At 41.2% G+C, this 27,148-nt stretch overlaps 1 protein-coding gene across 1 annotated transcript; it reads left to right on the forward strand.

The window, feature by feature from the left end:
- Positions 1-16,979: 16,979 nt before the first annotated feature.
- Positions 16,980-22,184, forward strand: LOC117252678 (adenosine receptor A2b). Its single transcript, XM_033619754.2, has 2 exons — positions 16,980-18,011; positions 20,607-22,184. The coding sequence occupies exons 1-2, from the start codon at positions 17,210-17,212 to the stop codon at positions 20,900-20,902; spliced, it is 1,098 nt and encodes a 365-aa protein (XP_033475645.1). The 5' UTR covers positions 16,980-17,209; the 3' UTR covers positions 20,903-22,184.
- The last annotated feature ends 4,964 nt before the right edge of the window (positions 22,185-27,148 follow it).

The raw sequence follows: 27,148 nt of genomic DNA on the forward strand, positions 1-27,148 counted from the left end.
AGAACAAACATAAGAGTATAAAAGTATGCACTAACATCAGCAGAATCAATGTAATTATAAGTTAGAAGTTAAAGCGGGACGTGTTATGCAGTTTAATGGCCACTTGCAGGAAAGATCTCCTGGGTCCTGTCGCTCAGAGAAACACCTCAGGGATATAAGCCTTTGGCCGCAGACAACATGTTGTGGAAGGGGTGTGAGGCATTGTGCAGAATGCTCACCAATTTGGACAGAATCCGCTTCTCCGTCACCACCTCCAGAGAGTCCAGCTCAACTCCTCCTCCAATCACTGAGCTGGTTTTCTAATTTAGCTTGTTGAGCTTGTTAGTGTTTCTTGCCATCACACTCCGGCCCCAGCACACCACAGCTGAAAAGATAACGCTGGCCGCCATGGACTGGTAGATCATCTGCAGCATTTTGTTGCAGACGCTGAAGCCTCTGAAGTCAACTTTTTCACTTATCCTGTGAAAAATCTCAACATCTTGACACATTGACATAAAATTTTGTACAGCCTTTCATGTTACCAAGTGAATGAATCCTCAAGCACCATCTTGGGGTTCACATTTGTGGTTTTTAAGTGAAACGCCTCAACCATCATTGGATGTGTGTCCATGAAATGTGGTCCAGATATTCATGTCTCCCCTCAAACTGATTCATTATCACTGTGGTTACAATTCAACTAGCACCATCATCTGGTCCAAATTTCAATATATCTAATACTTTGGTTAATGATTGAACACATGTAAAACTGCTAATTAACAATTATTAGTATGCTAACTCACTGAACTCAGATGGTTAACATGGTAAAAATTATACCTGCTTCATATCAGCATATTAGCATTTTAGGAGAGTGACATTACTCCTCAGCTCAAAGCTCCATTGTGCCTTAGTACAGCCTGTTCCTGAGTCATAGTGTTGAATACCAGCCAGGAAAGGACAGCAGAGGAGGTACCTGCACACCAATGCAACGGGGCTGGACAGCCACAAAAAAGGTTCACAGGCTGAGATCAATGCAAAAAAATGTCAGTTTATTTAGAACATACATGCACAAAAAGAAGGGTGTTCATAGTGCAAACAATAATAATCAAAAAAAAGTGAAGAAATGAAGAAAAACAGCAGCCAACATTTCAGTGCTTGACTTTCATTGAATAATAGCCAGAAAAATGTTGTCACACTGCAGCTGACCTTTGACCTTTAAGATATGAAATGACCCGCATCACTTTATCATTTTAGATATTTGTGTGAAATTTTGTCATAATTTGTGTATCAGTTCTTGAGTAATTGGCAAAAAACATGTGTGAGGTCAGAGTGGTCTTTGACTTTTGACCACCAAAATCTAATCACTGAGTCCGAGCGGATGTTTGTGCTAATTTCAAGACATTCCCTTGAGGTGTTCTTTAGATATTGCGTACATGGTAATGGGACAGAGAGATGGATGGCAACCTGAAAATACAATGCCTCTGGCCATAATAATGTCCCTATTAAAGTGGAGGCTCACCCACTGACTTCTCTGATGGAGTTTCACAAATCAACAGGGGCCAGTTTCACCAACATGATCATCGTGTCTACATTTGACACATTTCACTTGCCATATTTCCATCCCATGCATACGCATGTAAGAGGACATGCGGACTTATCTACATATTGTGAGCAATAATCTGTGAAATGTGTCATTGCCACCATTTACGCTCTGCATGTAAGCATTGCTCACAAATTGCTTTGGCGAGATGGGTCCCGGATCGTCCATCCTGCCATATGAGCACACTCTTCAAGCAGTGTGGCCCTGCCAATGGCTCTGTTGGTGGAGTGACTGTGGAGAGAGATGAGGTCACTACAGCAGTGTCTTGGTTTATACGTGCTCCTTGTCTGACGGTACTTCTTGGATTCCAGGTCAGTTTTCAGCGTTGGCACGAACAGCATTCATCTCTGCTGGGTTTATCACAACAGGACTCTTATTTTCCTCCAGGTTACTCTGTCTGGGTGGATAGTCGTGCTCCTTTTCTCTCCACCTGATCAGATGAATAAAGATGTGTGTTGTGAACCGGAATGTGTGTTTCAGCATTCAGCACCATCGATTCACAGAGACCCACATGACCTCTCTCTCAACTTGAAATAACCTTGCTGACTTGAGTAGATCAGCTTGCTAACTAGAAAACTTATTTATTTGTAAAGTTATGGACACTACATAAAATTAACTGCATCTATTGTGCCTCTGGTTATTATGTCACACACACAGGAATTTAAATTAGAATAAGAAAGTCCTAATTGTCTAGTGTTGACTCATTCTGATGTTTTACAGCTCTCTTTAAACTTTAATTTAATGCAAATGTGCAAAATACTCTAGGTGTAGAAAACAATGACACCATTTCTATATTACCAGCGCTGCAGACAACTCAGATGGCACCACCTGGAAAAATATTTTAGATGCTATGTTATGTGCAATAAAAGCTGTGGTGTCTGACAGCATCATTATTTGGTCTTGACAACAACTGGGAGCATACTATTAGGTAATAAAGCAAAAAACATTTTTTGTTCCGAGCCTGCAGACACATCCTTTAGATGGCTCTTATCACAGTCTGGTGCTGAAGACTCAGGCCGTAGATGAGAATTCTTCTGTTCATTCAGAAGTCATTTAAATGTGTTTTTGTTTTCTGCGGCAAGATTTCATCTCTGGCAGCTACAATCAGATTTTCTGTTAGCATGGTAAATAAAGTAATTTTACCTAACTGCCAGATTTAATACATGCTGAGTATTAAGCCTGACAGCACTCCCAAGGCTGGAGATAAAAGTTGACGCTGTGTGCATTACACTGACTCTGCTTTTGATCTTTTTATGTGTCAAAACGTTAGATAAATCATTCTGTATTTGTCACGTAAACATAGTTTATGTGCAGAGCTGCCTATGTGTGTGTCTGTGTGTGTTTTCCTAGGAAGATGAAGGCATGACCTCCCCTACTTTGCCTTACTCTGCCTCTGATGGGCCTATCCTGACATTCTAACCCTAACCAAAACCAGACTCTTAATCTTACCAATCCAACCAGCGAAGGCAAAGAGTACTAGCCAGCTTGAGGGAGAGTTGGGCAGGTCATGTCTTTGCCATCCTTGGGGGGGAAAAAAATGCCGTTTGGGTTTCTATCAACTGTTAATTTATTCACGGTAGAGGCATGGCTCTACAGATGGCAGTGTCAATGGACAGTCCAACACTTTGGCCCAGATTGAAATATCTCAACAACTATTGGAGTGAAATTTTGCACAGATATTCAAGTCCCCCTTTGGAATGAACCCGAAGGACCTTTCATCTAGCGCCTCCCTGTGGTTAAAGTTTTAATTTGTACAATACATTTGGTACATGGTAAATGGACCTGCACTTGTATAGCAGCTTTCTGGTTATACAACCATTCAAACCACGTTTTATACAATGAGTCACATTCACCCATCCACACACACATTCATGCACTGGCAGCCAAGGCTACCAAACAAGGTGCCACCTGCTACTCAGTTTTTTAACACACTCACACACCAATGGAGCAGCCATCAGGAGCAATTTGGGGTTGAATATCTTGCTCAAGGATACTTCAGCATGCAGAGTGGAGGAGCCGGGGATCAAACAGCTGATCTTTTGATTAGTTGACAACCTGCTCTACCTTCTGAGCCACAGCTGCCCAAACTATTGTTATTCATGAATACCTACAAAACTAATGACATCCCCATTAGCCTCAGCTGTACTTTGCAATCGTTCCTAATTAGCAATGCTAACATGCAAAAATTGAGCATAGTGGTATTTCGGACAGGGCAAGATGTCAAGCTCACATCCCAGCTACATCAGCTGATCTCAATCAGCCCAATCAACTGATAAAGCAGCTGACTGATGGAAGGGAGTCAGCTGATAGATCACATGATTCTTGTCTATGCAACCAACTGGCGAATCTCATTCAAGGTACACTATTTAAACTGCTCTGGCCTGCCTATTGTTGTTGCTTCAACTGCAAGCCACTTTGCAACCCGCCGCCACCCCAGCTCCTCCTTTTCTGGCTGTGTCTGACTTATCATTGTCATTTCTGTTTGTCACTGATGCTGCTCTGTTCTGTTCCTGGGGGTCTTTGCTGCTGCTCTCCCTGCCATAGGCTTTCCATGTATGTGCATGGAAGGGCAGAGGGATGTGCTCTCTCTGCCTTAAGGCTTCAATGTAGGCGTATGGAAGGGCAGATAGGTGTGCTCTCTCTCTGCCTAAATGCTTTCTGTGTAGGCGCATGGAAGGGCAGAGAGGTGCGCTTTCTTTCCATGTAGGCACGTACAGTAGAAGAGGCTTTCTGCGTAGGCCTGTGGACAGGCAGAGGGGCCCCTGAACCAAGCCATACTGCCAAATATAATACTGCAAATTGAAATAAAGTTTTTTTGACTAAAGTGACCCCGACTGAGCTAAGATAGTGAACATGGTAAGTATTACACCTGCTAAACATCATTTGTTGTAGTTTTACTTTTTTTCTATTTTATTGCTATTAACCATCTTGTGAGTCAGAAATAAACTTTGGATTGAATCAGTATGTTAGCTTTTTTATTGTGAGCATAGCATGCTGACATTAGAACTCACCATTTAGTGTGTAAAGAATTTAGTCTTGTTTGTGATATGTTTTCCCAGCTACAGATCTTATTGCAAACCCTGTTGTCCAGAGAGGACTATGTCTTTTTAATTTCATTTTTTTCACCACAAAAAGCTCATTGGGCTATTAATAAACTCTGCAATTTTTAAGGTGAGTACAGCTGCAGAGGAGAACTATTGCCATAACTGTAACAGGTAGCCCTCCCAGCCACTCTGTGGCTCATTGTCATTCACTGCATGTTACTCCACATCAAAGGTTTGACGCACACATGGATGACGTCAAATAATAAACATTTCTCTGCACAATCAACGGGAACCAAGTGGTGAAAAGAGAAATTCACCAGCTGTGCAGAAAGGGCAATCACAAAGGAGACTTTCACTTTAGCTCGCCAGTGCTGTCATTTGTTTCATGAAGTGAGCTGTGACTGATCATTCAACAGGGTACTACTTCTAAAGACAGGCATGTTGTCTTGTATGTGACTGTGTCTTGTATCTTTTGTGTTTACATATATGTCATTCTCATATCATTTATTCAGTCATACATGTGAGGGTTTATGTACTGTTGTGTGTATTATTGTTCTACAAATAAATCATATCCTAAAAAAGAGATAGGCATGTTCCTTTCCTATCTGTAGTATGTTTGGAGCACTCCTTTCCCATTAGTGCTAGAATACTGCTGCAAACAATATTTTTCTCCCCTCTCCTGCCTGAAATGATGGCAGTGGTCTCAGTGGTGTCTCATGCAAGGAATATTCAGAGCCAATTGGAGGAAGGTAAACACTTTCTCCTGCTTTTTCCCTTTCAGTTTTTTTTTTTTTTTTTTTAAGAAAAATGCACTCCATTTATGATTGAGCATGTTTGGCTTATTCACCCTTTAAAATGAAATGTATCATCTCACTGTCAAACATTATGAAATATAAGTTGTACTTTATGCTTAAATAAATTGTGAAGAGATGGCTGAAGACGTACTGTATGTGAAAATACAGGCACAATATTTGAAAATCTTTTTATTAATATTTGAAGACAGACAAAGTCTTATCATTGCAGCTACACAACAGTAATTTTTTATCACAATTTCCGCAGAAATGGAGTGAGCCAGGCAGAGTCGGGTTTTAGAGCCAGTAGTCTAGAGTATGAGACTGTAGAGCAATGGTGATCTCCACTAGCACAGAGAGAAAAGTCATCTTAAGTTATTCCTGGGCACCAAGTGTACAAATCTTTTCATTTCAGTGACTAAACAACACTGGGCTCAGTAGATTTCACACATACTAAGGACTAAAAACCAGAGGTGAGACTAAGTCACACATGTGCAGGTCATATGCATGTCGCAAGTCTTAACCTTAGGGTTTTATGACCTATACTGCAGCCAGTCATCAGGGAGCGAACAAGATATTTTGGCTTCACTTTTTGGGAGCTGTTATTTGTCCATCTTTTTATACAGTCTACAGTTTGCCCAGCCAATAAGCTAATGAGTTAGCTAAAAAGACATATTCATGTAGGCTACTTTGTGGGTCATGTAATGATGGATTAAGTCAGTGTGAATGTGTGCATGAGGCCTGTGATAGCCTGGCGATCTGTCCACGGTGTACCCCACCTGTTGCCCATTGTTAGCTGGGATAGGCTCCAGGCCCCCACGGCCCCTAACATGATAAGCAATAATGGAAAGTTAAAAAATTAATGAAGGATTAAGTCGGAAGTTGCTGTGGTGATGTCACTGATTTTTGAGCTGCAGACCTTGCATACTGCTACCATCATTGAAACATAATCCTTAAATCTAAAGTTTATTATTTCTGGACAAGTCCCCTTCACGATAGCTGCCTCGTGCGGTGCTGGTCTGCCGTGTCCTAGTAGTTTGCCAGGTTTGTACACATTGCACCATAAATCATCCCAATATTTTTAATAAAACAAAATCTACACATTTTGAGTCATCCGTCTCAAGTCTAAGTCAAGTCATGGATATTAAGTCAACGCTAAGTTAAGTCTTTTATTAGTGCAAGTCAAGCAAGTCTCAAGTCCTCAAATTCGTGACTTGACTCGAGTCAGATCATATAATTCATGTCCCCCACCTATGATAACATACTCTGCATATTCTTCACTGATCTATACCAGTGCTTGCTTTTACCTGTAAAGGTAAGCTGCTGTTTGTGGATGTAATTTTGTAATTCCACTGTGTTTTGTATTGCTCACAAGTCCATATCAACTGATGATTAAGAGTTATTAGGCCCGTTTCCACTGAAGAAGTTCCTGGTACTATTTGGGGGGCAGGAACTACTACAGGAACGTCCTCTCGCTCGGCCCTCTCAACCGCCGTGTCTCCACTGAGAGCGGAGTCGGAGGAAGGTTCCTGTAAAGTTATCGGCTCTGGATATGACGTAATCGTTGCGCAACCATTTTGACCGGGGCGACGTACGGACGCCGTTAGCTGATAGCGGTGTCTGTAATAACTCACTAAATGGCCCGTGAAAAAAATATTTTTTCCAGCGGATGTCTTAGTTACAACATGATTGAGCTAACTGGAGTAGTTTCATGTCGTATCCGACAACGGGAGGCTTTTAACAGATCACGTCCTGATGTTAGCTTTGCTGCTGCTGATAGCTGTCCCTGTCAGCTGCAGCCACTGATGCTTTCTAGACATCGTGATTTCCCAAAACTGAATAAATACCACACATATCAACATAAAACTGCTTTGCTAGCTCAATCATGTTGTAACTAAGATATCCGCTGGAAAAAATATTTTTTTCACGGGCCATTTAGTGAGGTTTTTTTACATGGCGGCGGAAGCTATATGAACGAGCTAACCCTCGTCTGCTGAGTTTTGAAAATGCTGGCTATTTTGTTGCTTTCTGTTGTCGTCACATCCCTCCTTAAGTATATCCAATCAGCACCAAGTAATCCCCAAGCCCCAGCCAGGAGTCTTTCGGGTCCGTTCTGAGTACCTACTCTGAGGCAGGGACTTGTTTAGCCCCTGTAAAAGTTGCGGAACTCTGTCCTTCGGGGGTGGTTCCTGCGGTGGAGACACGCACCAACGGCCCCGGCCCCGTAAAATTACCCCGAAGTTCCTGCGGTGGAAACGGGCCTATTATCATAGGAAATAATATGTTATTTTCACACAAAATTGCTAAAAGAAAAAAAGTTTTGAGGGAGACGTTGTTGTAGTTGTAGACTAGAACCCTGCAGCTGCTGCTAGATCTTATTTTAGATCTGACCAAGAGCACCTTTAAAATGTTAAATTCAAACAAAGACAACAAATTCAATAAGCCACAGTTCATGAACACAATTCTTTTGTTGAACTCAGTACCGAGTTGTTTATTTGCTGCAGAAATGAAGTCAGTGCACAATCTTGAAATGGTGTTTATTCTGCATCTAATTTGTTGTCTTATATTGTTTAAGCCAATAAATTGCAAAAGGCGGTTCAGATAAGATGCAGACAGAAAGTTCAGATTTTGATCCTAAATTAAGTTAAATGTGAAAATGATTCAAATGTTTTGCCATGTCTCTTCTACTATCTGTTATGCTGGACACACTGGCCATGAGACTCCAGAGAACTTAAAGAGTTACAGTATGACGCACTTGAAATACCTTGAAATCTGGACATGACAGATTGCATTCATTTCAGGTCAGTGGGGGAGCTTCGAAATAAAGCTGCTGTGCTGCTGACCAGCAAGGCTACCAAAGGATTGTGTGCTTGTGTGCAAGTTGCAGCTACCGGCAAAACATCAAAGGTCAGATCAATGGGTCCAGCTTTTCTGCAGTTTAACAGCTTACAATTTTGCCTTGGAGAAAGTTTGAAGAATTAAAACACACTGCCTCACACAGAGCACGAAAATCACAGTATTATATTTGTGGAATGTTTAATGAAGAGACCCTGTGACTCACATTCACACACCTCTATTCATTCATCCATTTAGTTTAAGGCTAGTATAATGCTATGATGATCAATGCACAGAAGTACCAAAGAAGCAGGATTTGCACTCTCTTCAGGGTCACTTTTTCAATGTCAGACAACACTTTGTCAAAGATACACTAGAGAATGACACCCCTGTTGCATAAGGTCGACTACAGAGAGGTACATTAATTAAATTCAATAGAAGATCTCTGAAAACACTAAAAGCAAAAAGATCTTCAATGATTTTCAATACCCACGCCTTTTAAATGAGAGGTGAATAGCTGTTATGCAAGGCTGAAATTCTAGCCTCGGTGTAGGTATTTCTGTACGAGGGAGAGAAGCAGAGGCACCATGACATACAAACATTGTGTAACAGGGTCAATATGTGCTGCTTAAATTACCCAGTTTTTTGTTTTTTTTTTAGGAATGTGGAGCACCAGATTGCTATCTTTCGGTCCACACACGGCATTTAGGAAAGCAGCATGTTTCTCTGCAAGTCCCTCACATAAGCTTGTTTTAATTGACTGAACTTGATCAATAAACTCCTCCAGCTGTCTTGTTCCTTCCATCTCACCTCTGGCTCACCCTCTTCCAAACACAAAGGGAACCTCACGCACGCTGTCCCCATTCTCATTATAAACATTAGAAATGTCACTTTTTTTTTAGATTAAAGCATTTTGTGAAAGAATGGGAGGATTATACAGCATCAGGGCCATGTGAATATTGATTATTTGAATATGAATCATCTACATTTCTTCTGTATTTCATATGCAATGCATGATTATGGTTATGCAGTCCACTTATGGTACTTTCTCCATTCAGTTTCTTCTCCATTCTTATCTCTGCACACAGCTTTGGATGCTCTTCCTTATTTGAGTCCCGAGGGAGTGCACGCTGTTGTGTAGGTACAAAGACGATGTTTCTTAGACACCACTTTAATAGCTACCGACATGCCAGGTTGGTTTTGTCTGTGTTGACAGAGCGCCGTTATCACGCAGACAGACTGTCAAGACAGACATCAAGTTTTCACACAATCGCCCATCAAACCACCCCGCTATACTATCTCTCCTAAACACCATGCATCGACCCTTCCTGGTAGAGGGAGAGAGTGGTGCTACCCACACAGACACTTTCTCTCTCTCACACACACATACATGTACAGACGGATAAAATCAATGGCTACCTTCCTCCACATCAGGAAGTGCTGTACAGTAGCTGGCCAATGGTGGAGTGCACCCACTCACAGGATATTCAATTGCAAGCATGTACGAATTTGTCCTCTTTCCATCTCACTCATGTTCACATGGGATCTGCTATATTTACACATGAACCTTTGGGCAAGAAGTGCTGGTGTGTGCACACCCACACATCTAGAACCAACATAGAAACACACGGACAAACAATCGGTCACATAAAAACACCTCATGATTTGAACCACACAGAAACACTTTAAAAGCAGCTGAATTTATGAATGAACTGAGAGGAGAAGAAGATGGCCCAGAGTGCATTTCCTTCTTTTATTTTTTCTAAATGTGCATTAGGTTACTCTTTAAAAACAAACATTGGCGTTGCACTGGCTGACAAACCACTTTAATGGTTATAAAACAATTTTGTGGCATCATGGGGACAAGCAGTGAATATTTTACAGCTAATGGAGCAAAACTGGAACAATTTAGGCAGACAATTAAAGGATCTGGTGTTGGCCTCCTGTAAAAATAGGCTACCATTTTGCTCTTTGCACTTTAGTAATATATGCCGCATCTTGTGCTATATCTGTGACATGCCTGGTGCTTCCACATCCTTTCAAAATGAGACAGAATCAGGTAAGGAGCATGCAATTGACTGTGCAGTTAACATGAAGGATTGTAAGTGCATGGGGGGAGGGGGACTGAGAATATTAACCCAAGAGCCTGAGTCCACCCCCTCCTCCAGGCCCCATGTTAGACATCACCAAGAGAAATCCGCTCATTAGGACAGCGAGAAACACATATATCAAACACAGATAGCTGTCAGTTCTCCTCTGGGGCATCCGGCCGTGGAAGCAGAGAAGACAAGATGTGTGTCTTAGGGCCATATGTATATACAGTGCATGTACAGTATATGCACAGTCGGCCTGTCTGTGTGTGTGCGGTATACTATTTATAGGAAAGTGGCACACTGCTGTTACATACTGTAACCTAGGAGTTTGCAGGGAGAGGTCATCATGGAGTTAAAATTATTTCGTTGCCTGAATTCTACAATACACATGTAACATTTTATATTCATCTAAATATTTTCTACACAATGTCAAACTGTGATAGTCCATTCTGGTGATGTACACTTAAGTAATGTCCCATTCATTTCCACAAAGGGTATTTTCAAGGTCATAGGATGAATTTATTGTAACATCAAGTTTTAAAATCACTGGCTGTATAAAGATAATGGGCGTAGGCACCATGATGTCACCTACTGGTTTGTGGAGTGTATGGATCTATAAAGTGTTGAAGGCAGGGCCCCGTTCATTCCTATGAAAGTTGCTTAGACCATTTGAGTCTTCCACATCATGGGGCCGATAGAGCAAGTGCAGTAGAGACTTCTGGGGGCAGAGCAACTGACTTCCTTTTAAGCCCTCCTGTAAGTTGAACAGAGATAAAACGATTTAATCATGTCATTATTCTAGATGATAAAATGTTTATTATTAGACCAAGAAGATCAAATCCTAGTCATTTTGCAGTGGTTGTGACACTCACAAACATTCATCCACTGATTTACAGACGTCTCTTTCACGACGCAAATCTATAGAAAAAAGTCTTTTGGGGCTCAATGGCATCACATGACAGATCTGGAAGTTGTAAATACACACTCTGCCTGCCAATATAGTATGTCAAATGCAGTTTGCCAAAAATACCAGGATATCCAACTACATCCAGTCCAGTTTTGCAGTATGCAAGCCAGCTTGCTTTTCTGTCTATTCTGACCCACAATTCTCTGCGCAGCAGGCAATACATCACGTTGACTGAGCCTCGAACAGATGACAGCTTGACAATTTGTTGAAATCCGTCAGAAGCGATGAATGACGAGTGTGCATTCAAGTAACTGATGACCAGTCTAACAGTAATAATAGGAACATTGATTGTTTAAGTGAACAAAATGTTCATAAATAATACAGACAACAAAAGGACATAACTATAAAAATAACAGTGACAGAGAACTTCAGATATAATTTCACTGTCATAAATATAATCTCACTATATAATAACGAAAACTCTGTCTGTCTGTCTGTCTGTGTGTTCCACATTTTTCTCCACACTGACTTGATCAATCCAATCCATGTGAAATTTGGCACAGTGGTAGAGGGTAATGGGAGGATGCGAATGAAGCAATATTACATCAATTGGCCAACGGGGGCGCTTTAGCAACCGACTGAAATTTGCCTCAAGAACCCATAACTTCCGGTATAAAGATTTTCCGCCATTTTGAATTTTTGGAAAAACACTTAAAATCGATCTCTTCCTAGGAAGTTTGACCGATCTGCATGAAACTCGGTGAACATAATCTAGGGACCAATATCTAAAGTTCCCTCTTGGCAAAAGTTGGAAAACTTACTAAAACTGAGCTTCTATAAGGCAATGAATATTGCGGAGGACGTGGCTCATCACATAAAGATGTATAACATCTCAAGGGTTTCACCAATCACCACGCAACTTTGTAGGCATTATGACCACACATAATCTGAGGGGACCCCTCCATTATTGACCCCATCAAAGAAAATGGGGGCGCTAGAGAGCTAATTTCTTATCTAGGCCTAACTGCCATATCGATTTTTACTAAACTTGGTAGATATGTAGAACAGGACGCCTCAAGGTAACTGGAAAAATTTAACTCTAATTGGCAACTGGGTGGCGCTATAACAACAGAAAAATGCTTAAAAATGGCTAAAAAGCGACCGATTGCTGTGGCTCCCCCTGTGGCCGAATGTTTTTTTCTTTTTCTAAGTTTTGTTATGATTAAGTCATGGTATGGTATGCTGTACATAATCACAGAAACTGTCAGTGTGTCATTCTGTCTGTCCCACGTTTTTTCTACTCACTGACGTGGTCAGTCTATTTGAAACTGCACATGGGCATTGAGGATTGGCATAGGTAGAAGGTGACAAAGCTACCAATGGGTATGGACTAGTATATTAGATTCTACAATCTGTGCAGTTAGAGCTTTAAAGTTAAACTGAATACATTGCAAAGTAATGACAGCAGAGCATTACAGGTTGTTTTATCTCCAAGATATCGGATATAAAAGCACGAGGGTCAAAGTTCAGGGTGTAACGTTATGGGTTAAGTAGTATGTCCCAATTGTGTGCACACTGCATGGGAGAGTACATACTTTTAAGGGCAGCTGCAGTACCTACTAAAGGTGAAAAGAAAAAGGATGCGATGTGGAACACACCCACAGTTTTACCACTATGTTAAATTGGCTTCAAAGCCCAGAGCTGTTTCTGGGGGCTTGGTAGACTCCTTTTTTGAAGCCTTGATACTGGCACTTTGGTCATCACCATCTTGGATTTTTGGGCCAGAAGTGACCATATTTGGATGAGAGGGTGGATCTGACTAAGAGACTGAGGACACTATCTGCTGTCAGCCTGTCACTCAAAGTGGCCACACCTTTAATTATGCGTAACTTCAAACCTTAAATGTGAAAGTTATATAAAAACCCACCCCCAAATACAGCTGTCATTAATGTATGGAGACCTAAATGGCTTTTGTACCAGGCTGTAATCATGTTTATTTCTGCTACAGTCAGACATTTCAATATAGGTTTCAAAGGGGACTGACCCGCTTTTGGAGCCAACCTCAAATGGCTGTATTAAGGAACTACAGTTTTTAGCACTTTGCATTGACTTCATTTTCCAGCCCCAGAGGTTGCAGCTTGGTTAAAAATGTCCTCTGTCTTATTAATGGGAAACACTTAGATGTGCAAGATTGTCTTATTGTCTACTAAGGGGGATAATAAATCATTGGTGGTATTAGTGTCCCTGGGAATGCAGGGGAGTGTGTGACTGTGCCTGAGAAGTGTACGTGCTGTTTAATGGACTGACTGTCACACAGAAGAATACCTCTGAAACAGATGGCTACCAGAGTGGAAAAGGTCAGTGACAATCTTTCCTGTCATTTTTTGCCCTTGTGTCATGATTTGTTTTTGTTTTTGTTTTGTATTTTTTAAGGAGAAAAGTTGGCAGCTACCACTCAGCATTGCAGACAAAAAACAGGAGCCGGAGGAGAGTCTGACACTGATGGTGTGTGATCGTGGAAATTGGACCATGATTAGTTGTAAGGTGTCAGGCTTCCCGGGCTGTGACAGAGCATACATCTTCTGTGGGACCTTAATGGTGATGAATTGTTGACTGACTCGTTGTTATTGTTGGTGATGAAAACTGCCAAGGTGGGCTGCCCTGCAAACTTGGAGCTTGATCGAATAGGTGGTTGTGAACGCAGACAGCAGTGGCATTTTTATTTGCTTCCACTGGACAACTTGCAAAAAAACAAAAACTTTAAAAAGAATAATAGTAATTCTAATTGTAAAACATCGAATTAGCTCTGTTTTACAAGGTGTTTTTAATACAATGTCTCTGTCATATGAATTATTCATGAGAAACATTGGATACATATAGCTGTAATCAGTACTTACTGTCAAGGCCACACTTTACACTCACATCTCACCTTTATTAATTCCACTTAATAAGACAACCCTACTGGATTTGATGAATGTCCTGCAGGGCTGAAACTGTCTTGCTAATTGTAATTAATAAAGCAACATAGAGAGCATACAGATCAGCTTCTAGATATTATTACTGCATTGTGGATTAGCCCAGAACCTATGCATAATGTGCTAACAGTTAAACCACAGTGTATAGATTTGGTGGATGAAAAAGCTTATCACAGAAACAGAATCCAACTATGTGACTGTGTGATTAAATACCATCTTAAAGGATCGATTCAGATTCTACATTTGTCACATGCCATGAGTAGTCTGTGGGAGTTATTGGTTGATTGATCTGGCTAATTTATGCTGCTGAAATCTAATAGGACTGACCTTAAAATTAGCTTCTGCACAAAACAATGGCTGTGTTAGAGTGGTCGCACTAGGAGCACTTCGCAGTTAGTAAAGATGGTAAAGGTGGTACTCATGGCATGTGAGTTTGTGTTAAGACCAAGCAGCAGCAGCAGGACTAAAAAGAAAATGAAGCCAACCTGTAGGTGCCAATAACTGCTGTTCTTTGCATGGTCACTTGAGGCTGGCTCCAGAAGCCAGTCTGTCCAAAAAATGCCCAACTTTACAGCACAAATAAACACGTTTACAGACTGGTTCAAAAAATGGTTTTGGTCTCGGTATAATTTCCCCCTTCATGACAACTCTACAGAGTTTTTAAATAACTCACCCATTTACATTTTATCAAGGCTCAAAGTTATGCATAATTAAGAGTGGGTCACTCTGAGTGACTGGCTGTCTGCCAATAGTGTCCCTCATTTCTCCATAGCCCCAGCCTCTCACCCAAATATGACCACTTCTGGCTCCAACGAAAGAAGTGCTAAATTCGAAGCTTCAGAACGGTAACCAATGGGTGACATCACAGTAGCTATGTACATTATTTTTACAGTCTCTGATTAAAATATAGCAGCATGGTGGTGTGGTGGTTAGCACTGTCACCTCACAGCAAGAGGGTTCCTGGTTCGATCCCTGGAGGGAACCCTTCTGTGCGGAGTTTGCATGTTCTCCCTGTGTCAGCGCGGGTTCTCTCCGGGTACTCCGGCTTCCTCCCACAGTCCAAAGACATGCAGGTTGGGGATTAGGTTAACTGGTGACTCTAAATTGTCTGTAGGTGTGAATGTGAGTGTGAATGGTTGTCTGTCTCTATGTGTCAGCCCTGTGATAGTCTGGCAACCTGTCCAGGTTGTACCCTGCCTCTCACCCAATGTCAGCTGGGATAGGCTCCAGCCCCCCCGCGACCCTCAAGAGTTTAAGTGGTTATGAAAATGGATGATTAAAATATACCTAAAATTATCCTCTATAAAAAACCATGAAACTGATCCTCCCTGAGAGAACCCAGGTAGCCAAAATGACCTGGCCCCTGGTGACTCGGCAGCTGAGACTCGGTATGAATGACAAATCAAAGGTCAGATCAGAGGACTCAGTTCCTGCTGCCGACACTGCCATCACTGGGTCGTTATTATAGATGACCTGGCCCAGCCTCGGCCCAAACTCAGCATGCTAGATGAAATTAGCTGGGCTGTATCCGGTTGCTTGACTTGCCTGAGACTTGGTATGAATGACGCCCCAGAATTCAGCCATATCAGCTGGCCTGATTCTGCCTGCCGACACTTTTTGATACTTAAGTGATGCATGAATCAATTGTGGTTGCCATTGCCATTTTGGACTGGTGCTAGATTGCATCTACCATTTGACATGCCTACTCTGGTTTACTTCTGTGGGATGATTTTTTTAGGTCTTCACTTTGTATGAAACATATGTATCCCCCAGTTTCCTTTTATTTCCTTTCTTGTGCAAATCATTATTTGTATATTTACATTTTGTAGAATTCTTAAAATTGTACCGTGTCAATATCCCATACAAAATAAAGCCAAAGGCAAAACGTATCATATTGTAGAAACCAATGGTGGAATGTAGGTAAGTATATTCACTAAAGTGCTGTACTTACTTACAACTTTAAAAGTACTTGTACTTTACTTGAGTATTTCCATTTTATACTACTTTATACTTCTACCCCCCCCCCCCCCCCCCCCCCACCCCCCCCCCCCACAGCTCAGGTGTAAATATTCTACTTCTTACTTTACATTTATTTGTCATATTTAGTTACTTTGAAGCTTCAGATTACTAATACTAAATATAATCAACAAACAATTTATGATGTACTATTATAGATTAAACTACCCAGCAGCATATAAAGTAGTTAAGACTAATTAAAAACAATAAAGAGATGAACACATGAATGCATCAATTATTATTATCAACTGCATTAACAAATTGCATAATGAATACTTTTGGTGCTTTAAGTAGATTTTAATGCTGATACTTTTGTACTTGAGTAATATTTTGAACGCAGTATTTCTGTACTGTAGTATTGCTACTTTTACTCAAGAAAAAGACCTGAGTACTTCTGCCACCCCTGGTAATAGGAACACACTTGACACTTTATCTGCCACTTGACACTTTGACACATTTTTAGTCACTTTATTCATCTTGGTCTAGCAATTTTATTTTTCTATTATTATTTTTTACTTTGTTTTCTCTTTTATCTTATTCTATTTAATGTCTTTTTGTCTTGTGCTGCTGATATTTGAATTTCCCCTCTGCTGATCAATAATTTTTATCTTATACTATAAACTACTACTGAGAGACCTATTATATAAATATTTGTACATTTTACAAAATTATGACTGTAAAGTTAGTTGAAATGATAAAGACGTTATTTGAACATCAGTAAAATAAACTGTGACACAGTTGCAGTGTGTTTGGGAGGTACACAGCAGCAGCAGCACTAATTGCACCAGGTGTGCCTCTGATTGCTGAGGTAAAAGGCTACATGCAGCTGCAGCGCTGCTTTCTAATGCAGCCGCACATCTTTGCTTACACTTTTGCTTACTTTAATTCAAACATTTTCTTTCCTTTTTTTCAAATTAATTTTTCTGCCTACGTGCCTTGCGTTTGGCCCGCACCATGCCACTGTGAGGAAACATGTATTCAACTCTTAACTTCACAACTTGTGACGACTCCAACCTGTCAGGTGTTGACCCTCAGAGACTGCAGGAGCTGACGCACCGCTCCGTCAAAGTAAGCATCATTATCGCTTTGGGCCTGATGATCACTCTGGGAAACATTGCAGTTCTCCTGGTAATTACTTCCTCCGTGGCTGGTTGGTCAAGAAACTCTCGGTACTTTCTGCTCTCTCTCACTGCTGCAGACTCTGCGTTTGGACTGCTGGTCATGCCCTTGAATCTGTGGGTGAGTCTGCTCAAGGACTACACTGAAGGGCCAGATGCTCTTTGTCATGTCGTGGCCTTTTGCAATGCCACCGTCTACTCCACCTGCATGTATACACTGGCCACGATCAGTCTGGAGAGGTACATCGCTGTGTTTTACCCGCTGCAGTATTCATCTCTGATGACAAGGAAAAGGACACTGCTCCTGATTGCCTTCGCCTGGTGCTTCCCTCCCTGTCTACTGTCGCCAATCTCATTTCCAGGTGGCATTATCGAGGTTCATTTTTCGACCGCGTCCCTGGTCTGCAACCCAGCCTACTCGACAAATGTTGGATACTCCCTGAGCTTGACTTGCTTTATATTTTTCCCCTGCTCCATCATTATGACATATGCAAACCTGAGAGTGTGGTGCGCTGCAAAGAGACAGAGACTCAAACTGCGCAAGTACGACTGCGCGCGTCGGAACAGGCACAATGTGGCATCCAGAGTGCTTGTGCCTGTGATGGCAGCTTACTACACCTGTTGGACACCCTGCATGGCAGCTATGATCTACAATGGTAAGCAATGAATGTGTGGAAATAAACAATTACAAGACATGCAGTGGGGAAAAACTGTTTATGACACTCCTGTTGACAAATTGCCTCTAACATACTATAGCCTATCCAGTGTGGATATTGGTGGTATATATGGATAGATGTCTAGGCCTTTTTTTACATGCTACAACTCTCTAGAATTATGGTAGAAGTTCCAATTGACCTGCATAGTTCACAGTGAGAACATGTTATTTGGCTCCTTTTCAGACACTCAACTCAAACAATTAAATTTAATCAATAAGAAAAGACAAATGTATCTAGAATCATCAGAGAAAGTCATGTCTTTACAGTTTTTTTCCACTAACAGTGATCCCTGAAGCACATAAACCATAACACTTGTAGCCAGTGCATATACCAGGCATGCCAAACTGAATGCACATCCTCTGCTTTACATTCACTTTGTAATTTAATGACACACTTCTCGCTAGACTGTGAACATCGGTCTCTACACGGCTGCACCTTTCTGCCAATTGCCTTTCTACACTGATACATGTGAAAACACTTTTAGATAATGAGTCAATTTACAAATCAGAGCTTGAGTACTATAAATAGGCCACTAAACATTTGGACAGCAGTGGAGACCAATATTGAACAGAGAGATGTGGATGAAGTCATATGGCCAGACCCATAAAGAAGCAGAGATTCAGCCTTATTTTTTGTTTTCTTTTGCTGCACTTTATTTGTTTGAGGAGTCTTAGAACATTTTGAGTAAAAAAACATTTTACTCCTTATTTGTATTTACTAGTCCATACCCATTGAGTACAGCATACCATACCATGACTTAATCATACCAAAAATTAAAAAAAAAACAGCAACATTCGGCCACAGGGGGAGCCACAGCGATCGGTCGCATTTTAGCCATTTTTAAACATTTTTCTGTTGTTATAGCGCCACCCAGTTGCCAATTAGAGTTAAATTTCTCCAGTCACCTTGAGGCGTCCTGTTCTACATATCTACCAAGTTTAGTAAAAATCGATATGGCGGTTAGGCCTAGATAAAAAATTAGCTCTCCATCGCCCCCATTTTGTTTGATGGGGTCAATAATGGAGGGGTCCCCTCAGATTATGTGTGGTCAAAATGCCTACAAAGTTGCGTGGTGATTGGTGAAACCCCCGAGATGTTATACACCTTTATGTGATGAGCCACGCCCTCCGCAATATTCATTGCCTTATAGAAGCTCAGTTTTAGTAAGTTTTCCAACTTTTGCCAAGAGGGAACTTTAGATATTGGTCCCTAGATTATGTTCACCGAGTTTCATGCAGGTCAGTCAAACTTCCTAGGAAGAGATTGATTTTAAGTGTTTTTCCCACAAAATTCAAAATGGCAGAAAATCTATATAACTGGAAGTTATGGGTTCTTAGACAAATGTGTTCCTCATGAGGAGAGGCATCTCTGTGCAAAGTTTCATGTCTCTACGACATACGCGGCATGAGATATGCCCATTCAAAGTTTGCAATTTCAGTCGGTTGCTATAGCGCCCCCCTTTGGCCAATTGATGTAATATTGCTTCATTCGCATCCTCCCATGACCCTCTACCACTGTGCCAAATTTCACATGGATTGACCAAGTCAGTGTGGAGAAAAACGTGGAACAGACAGACAGAAAGACAGAGTTTTTGTCATTATATAGTAAGATAGGGTCTTTTATTTGGAATCTAAGAGACAACCAGCCGATGTTCAACCACATGTATGTTGATATTGCAGTATTTTTCATGCTTAAGTCAAATTTCTGCATTCAGAGGTAGCAACTGCTTCAAAAGTTAGTATTTGAATCTTCTGCAAGATTAATTAGCTTTCTCTTGTACATAGGTTTAATGGCTATTCCCCCATCTACAAATGTCTCCATCCATTCCAGCTTTGCCTGTGCTGAGAGACATAGCCGTCAAAGTTATTTATGTAATTCTGGGCATGAATATACTAATCCAAGGCCAGTTTATGACTCAGGCCCTTTTTCCTCTGTCTTCGCTCTCTCTCCTTTTTTTTTATTTTTTTATTTTTTTTTTACTTTTTCTCATTTACCCCAACCATGTGCTGTCTCGGAGTAATCAAGACCGAAAGTGGAGTCATAGCTGCATATTTTTAGAAGTGAAGACCTTTTCCAAAGAGGGCTGTAATTCATCTGATATGGATGAAAATCCCCACAAAATGAAGCTGACAGTCTTAGCTTAAACTTCAAAGTGTGCCGCTGTCCAAACGACAGTGAGCCTCGCTGTAAAGTGGTTGCTTCCCCTCCACCAAATCTACCAGTTAATTTTATACTTTTATATCTATCTATAAATGCTAAATTGATGGCTTCCTGTCGTCGCTGTCAGGGGAAAGATCCACATCTCTGAGGGTGATTTTTCACCTTTTATTATCAGTTGATGTATTGCATGACCTACAGTTTTTAAAATACATGTATTGATTTATAGACATGATCATAAACCAGCCATGGCTAGACTGTGTTTGTTTGATTTGTGACCCTTTCATAAAAAGGTCAACGGCGTTTCCTGCTGTCTTGTGTAAGCTGATGCTGTGAGTATTTGCTCCACTTCAATCCCCCGTGTTTTCTGCCCCACAGCAGTCTCAGGTAGCAACGTACCAGAGTGGATTGAGTTTGTGGTGGTATGGCTGCCGACCTCCAATGGCTTCCTCAACTGCATCTTCTACTTCTGGATAAACCGAAGCTTCCGCAGGAAATTCCGCCTCGTCCTCCAGAGGCTAGCTCTGACCCTTTGCCCCAAACTGGCTAACACCCTCGGGTGGTGCAGCACTTCAAAGACACAATTTGTGTCAGGAATTATGGATAATAACAACAGTGTCCATGAGCGTTCGTCCAGTGTATCGTCCACCTGCACCCTGTTGTCTTTGGCTTAGGACATCTGCACCTGAAGAGCACCACGGGCATGGTAAAGGGCATGGTCAGTGGCCTCTGTGCTGTTTGCTGCTCAACTACGGCCATGTTACTGACATATCCCTACACAAGGTATCAAGAGAAAGGTATAGGTTATAAGGGTTGCAATGAGAACGTGTTGCTGCTCAGACAGGCTACGATGGCAAGCACTTGAAACATCATAATTTGAGTTACGTTGGTTATATTTTTCTTATTTTATCAATTTGCAGTGTAAAAGTAGTGTTCAGCTGGAACGCAGCCTCACTTTATAACTTATTTGGATTTTTTTTTGTTTGTTTTACTTATGCACAGTCTTGCCAAGATTTGATTTCCTGTCAGAGACAGCCTCTTAAACCACCTTTTAGTTGTTTTATAGTCAGCCATCAACCTTATCTGTCCCCCAGAAATGCCTACAGCTCTATAACCATTCTTTTAATAATATTGCATATTTAGACTTGTTGCTTAGGTCAACTTATTTCCCTTCAAACATTTGGGGTCAGCCGTTTACTTAATCACAAGAAACTGATATTTAGACCTTTATTCATGTGAGACATCTGTGACCTAACATCACTATCTGATCATCGCCACGAGCACTTTGAAGGATTGAGGCCGACTACCTCGTCTTCAATTTAAATTGTGCATCGAAGACCTTGGCATATAACAGCTGGGGGAAGTTGACCTTTAAGTCACAGCATTTGAGTGTATGCAAGGAGGAAAGTAATTATGCAGCTACACTGTAGAAAGGTCACCACATTTGTGCTAGCAAGAGATAACTCTGGTAACTTCTGAGGCTGCGGTTGTTTATTCTGAGATATTAAGTCCATTATCTTGTACTACGTTCTGAATTCAACTTGGCAATGTCCCGTATCATCTTCGTCTGAAGAGTTACCTGTCACAGTGACGGCTGATTTAGATTTAAGAGTGATCAAGAGTATAGTTTTTAAAAATATTCAATATATATAGATATTCAGAAGCATTTTACGCAGCTTATTTTAGCCTTTGGGTTGCTGCTTGGTGTCACCATCATTCAGGTTTGTGCAAATGGCGTCACTTTACACATACTTGTAGAAATTACTGACGTGTGTTGAGCATTAGAGGGTGTGTACCTAAATTCTGTTAAAACAATGACCAACTTAATCACCTTTGTGTGTATGCATTTTGTTATGTTTCTAAATTCCTAATTTTATATTAAAAAAAATGAACAAATAATGTCTGATAATGTATTGATTTATGGATGATCTATGAAATAAAGCATTATGCCTTTGCACTGAGTCTTCACTTAGTCCAAATTAAGTATTCACAAAGGTATAAGTGCATGCAGACGCTCAAGTGACAAGTGTTTACTAATCAGTCTGTATCGTAATTTTCGGTCATTTGTTCTGCTGCTCTCACATTACTACAACAACTACAACAACACAGACCTGTCAAAGGGTCAGTAAAGCGTAACATGCTCATAGTACAGGAGTGGTATGACAGCATGTAACTGTATGAGCTTCTCTGCCGTGTCAGACAAATCATGGTTTGTTTCCAGCGAGCATCACTCCTTCCGTACGCTGTGGAAATATCTGGGGCCAGGTGTAGAGTAGGACTGCAAACACTTCTGCAACACTTGTAGATGCTGCTGTTGAATTGTTTTTTCAGTAGATGGAATCGAAAAGCCAATTCCTGGCATTTCATGCTTGCAATGTTTCCTCAATGTTTCCCACCAATGAACTATTAGAGCAACTGAAAGTTCACTTACATGATTATACAGCAGACCAGAAGTGTAGAGGAGGGTATACGCAGGCATACAGGGTATACCCACCTCTTTCTCTGTCCATTTACAGTATACCTACCTATCAGCCAAAAAGCCATCGGAATATATGAGAGTTTACCCTCTTCCTCCTCAGTTACTTACCAGTCTACCTAGTAGTACACCCACCTAAACAACTACCACAACACCACTGCAACAGACACATGGGTTTGCCATGCTTTGCACCAACATTTGACATGTTTGTCATGTTTGCTCTGTGTTTACTTTCCTCAGTTTTACTAATAAATTGTCTTATGATGAATCATTTGAATTGGATTATGCTAATCACTACCTACAGTCACTACCTACAGTGCCACGTTAGATAACAGGTTGAGCCAGGGTTATGGAGTCAGAGAACATTATTGAAATTAATCTGAGGATGAGAATGTAATGCATCGGCTTCTGAATAATGGATGGGCATAAATTTGATTGATTGTGTGCCTGATGAACAACAACAGAGCAACAGGTCTATATATAAACACATGAGGCCAACAACTTGTTTGTGAAGCAGCTACAAGTAGTTTCACAGAGGTAGTTTTGTAAAGAATGAGGTTAGAAAGAAACAACAGATAGATGCACACTGATCAGCCAAAACATTAAAACCACTGGCGGGTGAAGTGAATAACATTCATCATCTTATTACAGTGCAATATTCCATTGGGAAACCTTGGGTCCTGGCATTCATGTAAATGCTACCTGATGCCCTCCACCAACCCGAACACCGTTGCAAACCAATTATACACCCTTATGGCAATCGCTCCCGACGATGGCAGTGCCCCCCCAGCAGGACAATGTACCATGCCACACCACAAAAACTGCTCAGGAATGACTCGAATGGGACAAAGAACTCAAGGTGTTGGCCTGGCCTCCAAATACCCCAGATCCCAAACTGATCGAACATTTGAGGGACGTGCTGGTACCCCAGAAGCACCCCCATCCACAGTGGGTCCTCCTTGGACCGGACTTGGGTCTGACCCCTCAAGGCATGAACACAGGACCTCTGGGGGGTATCCTTTGGTGTCTGGCACCAAGACGTTGGCTTCAGATCTTTTGGGTCCTGTTGGTTGTGAGGTGGGATAACAGCACGTCTCACAGGTGTTTGATCAGACTGGGATTTGGGGAATTTCAAGGCCAGGTCAATGCCTTGAGGTCTCTGTCATGTTCCTCGGGCCACTCCTGAGCTTTGTGGTGTGGCAGGGTGCACTGTCCTGCTGGGGGGCCACTGCTACTGAGGAGTGCCGCTGCCATAAGGGGGGGTACCTGGTCTGCACTGGTGTTTAGGTGGGTGGAGCATGTCTGATGACATTCACATGAATGTCAGAACCCAAAATCAGTGTTTTGTTCACGTCACCTGTCAGTAGTTTCAATGTTTTGGCTGATTGGTGTATTTCCTTAAAGCTGTAGTTGGTAACTTTTATTTAAAAAATGATATTCCTCTGTCTCCTCATTGCGCTTCTCATTGCATTTGCAAGAATCCACTACACGTAAACAAAAACAACCAATCAGAGCTGAGAAGTTTTTGATGCAGCTATCAATCTTATCAATCACTGCTCTTTAACTGCGGTCGAACTGCCAAACTCAGCAGCACTGATCAAATATGAGTCAAGATTCTGTCACTGCATTGCCTATTTCGCTCATCAAATGTTTTCAGAAACATATTTTAATGTACTGTTTAGCTGTAAAATGAGGACGTTTGTGACCTGGCTGCCATGTTGGAAACAGTCAAGTGAAAACCAAGCACCGCTCCTTGGCCAGAACAAACTTTTTTCATTCTACTGCTAAATACTACACTAAAATATGTTTCTGTAAATATCCGAGTTGAGAAATAGGCAATGCAGTTACAGAATTTTGATGAATATTTCATCAGTGCTGCCCAGCTGAACCACAGTTTTGAACAGTGATTGACATGAGTGACAGCTGTGTTAGAGGCTCCGCAGCTCTAATTGGTTGTTTTTGATTAGCTGTGGTGAGGTCTAGCAAATGCCATTAGAAAATCTACAAGCAGGAGGAAGTTAAGAAGTTAACAACTCCAGCTTTAATATGTGTGATGACAATGGTTTGCAAATTAGTAATGAAATATTGATATAAGGCAGGTGTAACCACATGGGCCATGGAAAGTACTGAAGTCTAATTTGCTCACGTATATAAAGCTGTTCACCTGACATTACTTGTACCAAAACTGGTATATTTATTAACTCATATTGATGCGACGTGATGCAGAGCCCCAGGCTTCGGAATGTGACTTGGCTGCTAAGAAAATCTGACTTTATTTTGTGGGTTAAGTTTTTTCCTTTCATGGGTCTAAGTCCTTCAAACTAAGTGAAGTTGGGAATGTTTTATTGTGAGAGGTGAGTGTTTTAGCGAACCTTTTAGGCAGTTGTCAAAGCTGCAAAACCCTTTTGGGATTCCATCTCCAGACAGAAAATTTGACACTGACGTTGGTTATCTGTATGCAGGCGAATCTCTGCTGCCACGGTATCACTGCGTGCCTGAAAATGAAGGTTGAATTTGATTTTATAACATTGTTTCAAGTAAATTAAATGAGACTGTGTATGTGTATTCCACGAGAAGGTGACCTTTTTGACTAAGTCAATCCACTTGTCAAGCATCATGTTGATTCCTGCAGCACCTATAAGTGTTTTTCCTCTGTTCGAGATTTTTGCCGAGCAGGTCTCCCAGGACACTGGAGTGTTGTGCATTAGCAGCCTCAGCTCTCTTTGAGGATGACTGCTGATAGAAATGACAGGCGATCCAGTCATGGGGAATGATGTCTATCTGAAGGCTCCATATACTCCCACAGATACAATATGCTTTCTCATAACAGGTCATCCTTCTGTCTGGTCATAACTGTTGCCACAACACCAAGGCAGACGTGGATGTAAAATATCTTTAATGCTCTTGAGGTTGAAAACTTAGAGAATATCTTCAGCTGAGATCTGACAAAATACATTTAAACATTCCTTACTTTCCATAACTATACAAAAAACATCCCAGTTTTGTCATCATATTGTCTCCAGACATTATTTCAAACCATCTCTTTGTGCACAGTCTTTATCAGTATGACACTATCACAGTAATAATGTTGGGTTGTTTTTCATCATTGCATAATGTCTTTGCCACCATGTGTGACAGCATTGTGTTTACTGAGTTTGCTGCTGCTCCACGCCCATGAGATAAACACGGCTGAATTCTGCGATGAATTTATTAGAGTGGGTGCACAAGTCAGATTAGCCATTCTAATATGTATTTTCTCTGTTTCTGGTAAAGGCCAAATGAAACAGCTGACATATAATAACATCTTATGGTTATAGTGCCACCTTGTGTTTATACTAAGTATGGCATGGGAAAATGGACAAGGCCTTTCAAACATCAATACATGTTGCTGTCATTCTATACTACTGAGTGTGTATTTTTTCATTAGGTTTCTCCATGTTGTTTGTTGGTTGCTGATGCACATTTAAGAAACCCAAGGTAGTACTGGACTCTCTTTCAGATTCACTGATTATTCTTTTTAAACAATTCGTCAATTAACGTAAAGAGGGCCTCCAGATCTTGATATATCTGGCCTGATTAAACCAGCATGAATCAATGGGTGTTGATTTGTGCTTCCTACGGTTTGCTGGTGACAGGCATTCTGCGCTGTGAGGGCTCTTGTGGACGTTGCAGATGGGAAGGCTTTAATTTCAATCACGGCTTCCTGCTCCTCTCCACAGGACAAGTAGCTGTTAGGAGCAGGCATATGCAGAACTCAAGTATTATTCACTTTGTGCTTGTATCGTACCACGAAATGGCAAACAACAAATCAGAGTATTAGTGCACGTCCACATTATCAGCTATCTGAATACAGTTTTTACATTAAACACAGTGGTTGACATTTATAAACACGAGGAGTGTGAAGATTTTTCAGTCATTTTGTGCCACTCACCTCCCTGTAAAGCATGAAAAGTGAACTTTCGTAGTGCTATTATGAATTTGTTGCCTGCCGCCACAATGTGTAACACTATTAGAGTGTTAGGGTTTTAAAGCCATTTGTTACTGGAGCTCATGGCCTTTGGTCAAAGTATGAATGAACACCCATCTGAGCAACTGTAGTCAGGAGCAGGTTTGAAATTGAACCCCGTTGTTAAATTTTTAATATCTGCGTTCCTTTCAAATTAGCACAGTGCTGTCGTGGCATGCTGGTGAGGTTATACATATTTAAAGGAAGGGAGAATCACACAATGGTGGATATTTAACAATACACAACCATATTCATCTGAGACAGTGTTTAAACAGGATGATGTGCTAATGCAACAGCAGTGACCACACAGGACACAAGGCTGTGACAATAGGCAGCTGCCTCGTCTAATGACAAAGTAATGAGTGTGTGAGTGGACTTGTGTTGCTACTGCCACTACAGGTGTTAGTTGAATTAGAGCTCCAGACCGCTCAACACTTG

The sequence above is a fragment of the Epinephelus lanceolatus genome, chromosome 2 (genome assembly GCF_041903045.1).
Source record: "Epinephelus lanceolatus isolate andai-2023 chromosome 2, ASM4190304v1, whole genome shotgun sequence".
NCBI lineage: Eukaryota > Metazoa > Chordata > Actinopteri > Perciformes > Serranidae > Epinephelus > Epinephelus lanceolatus.

Bases quoted from the DNA above. Each gene is read 5' to 3' on its own strand.
- LOC117252678 (XM_033619754.2), top strand. From the start codon at position 17,210: ATGTATTCAACTCTTAACTTCACAACTTGTGACGACTCCAACCTGTCA. The intron at 18,012-20,606 runs GTAAGCAATGAA...TCTGCCCCACAG, and splicing joins GGCAGCTATGATCTACAATG to CAGTCTCAGGTAGCAACGTA.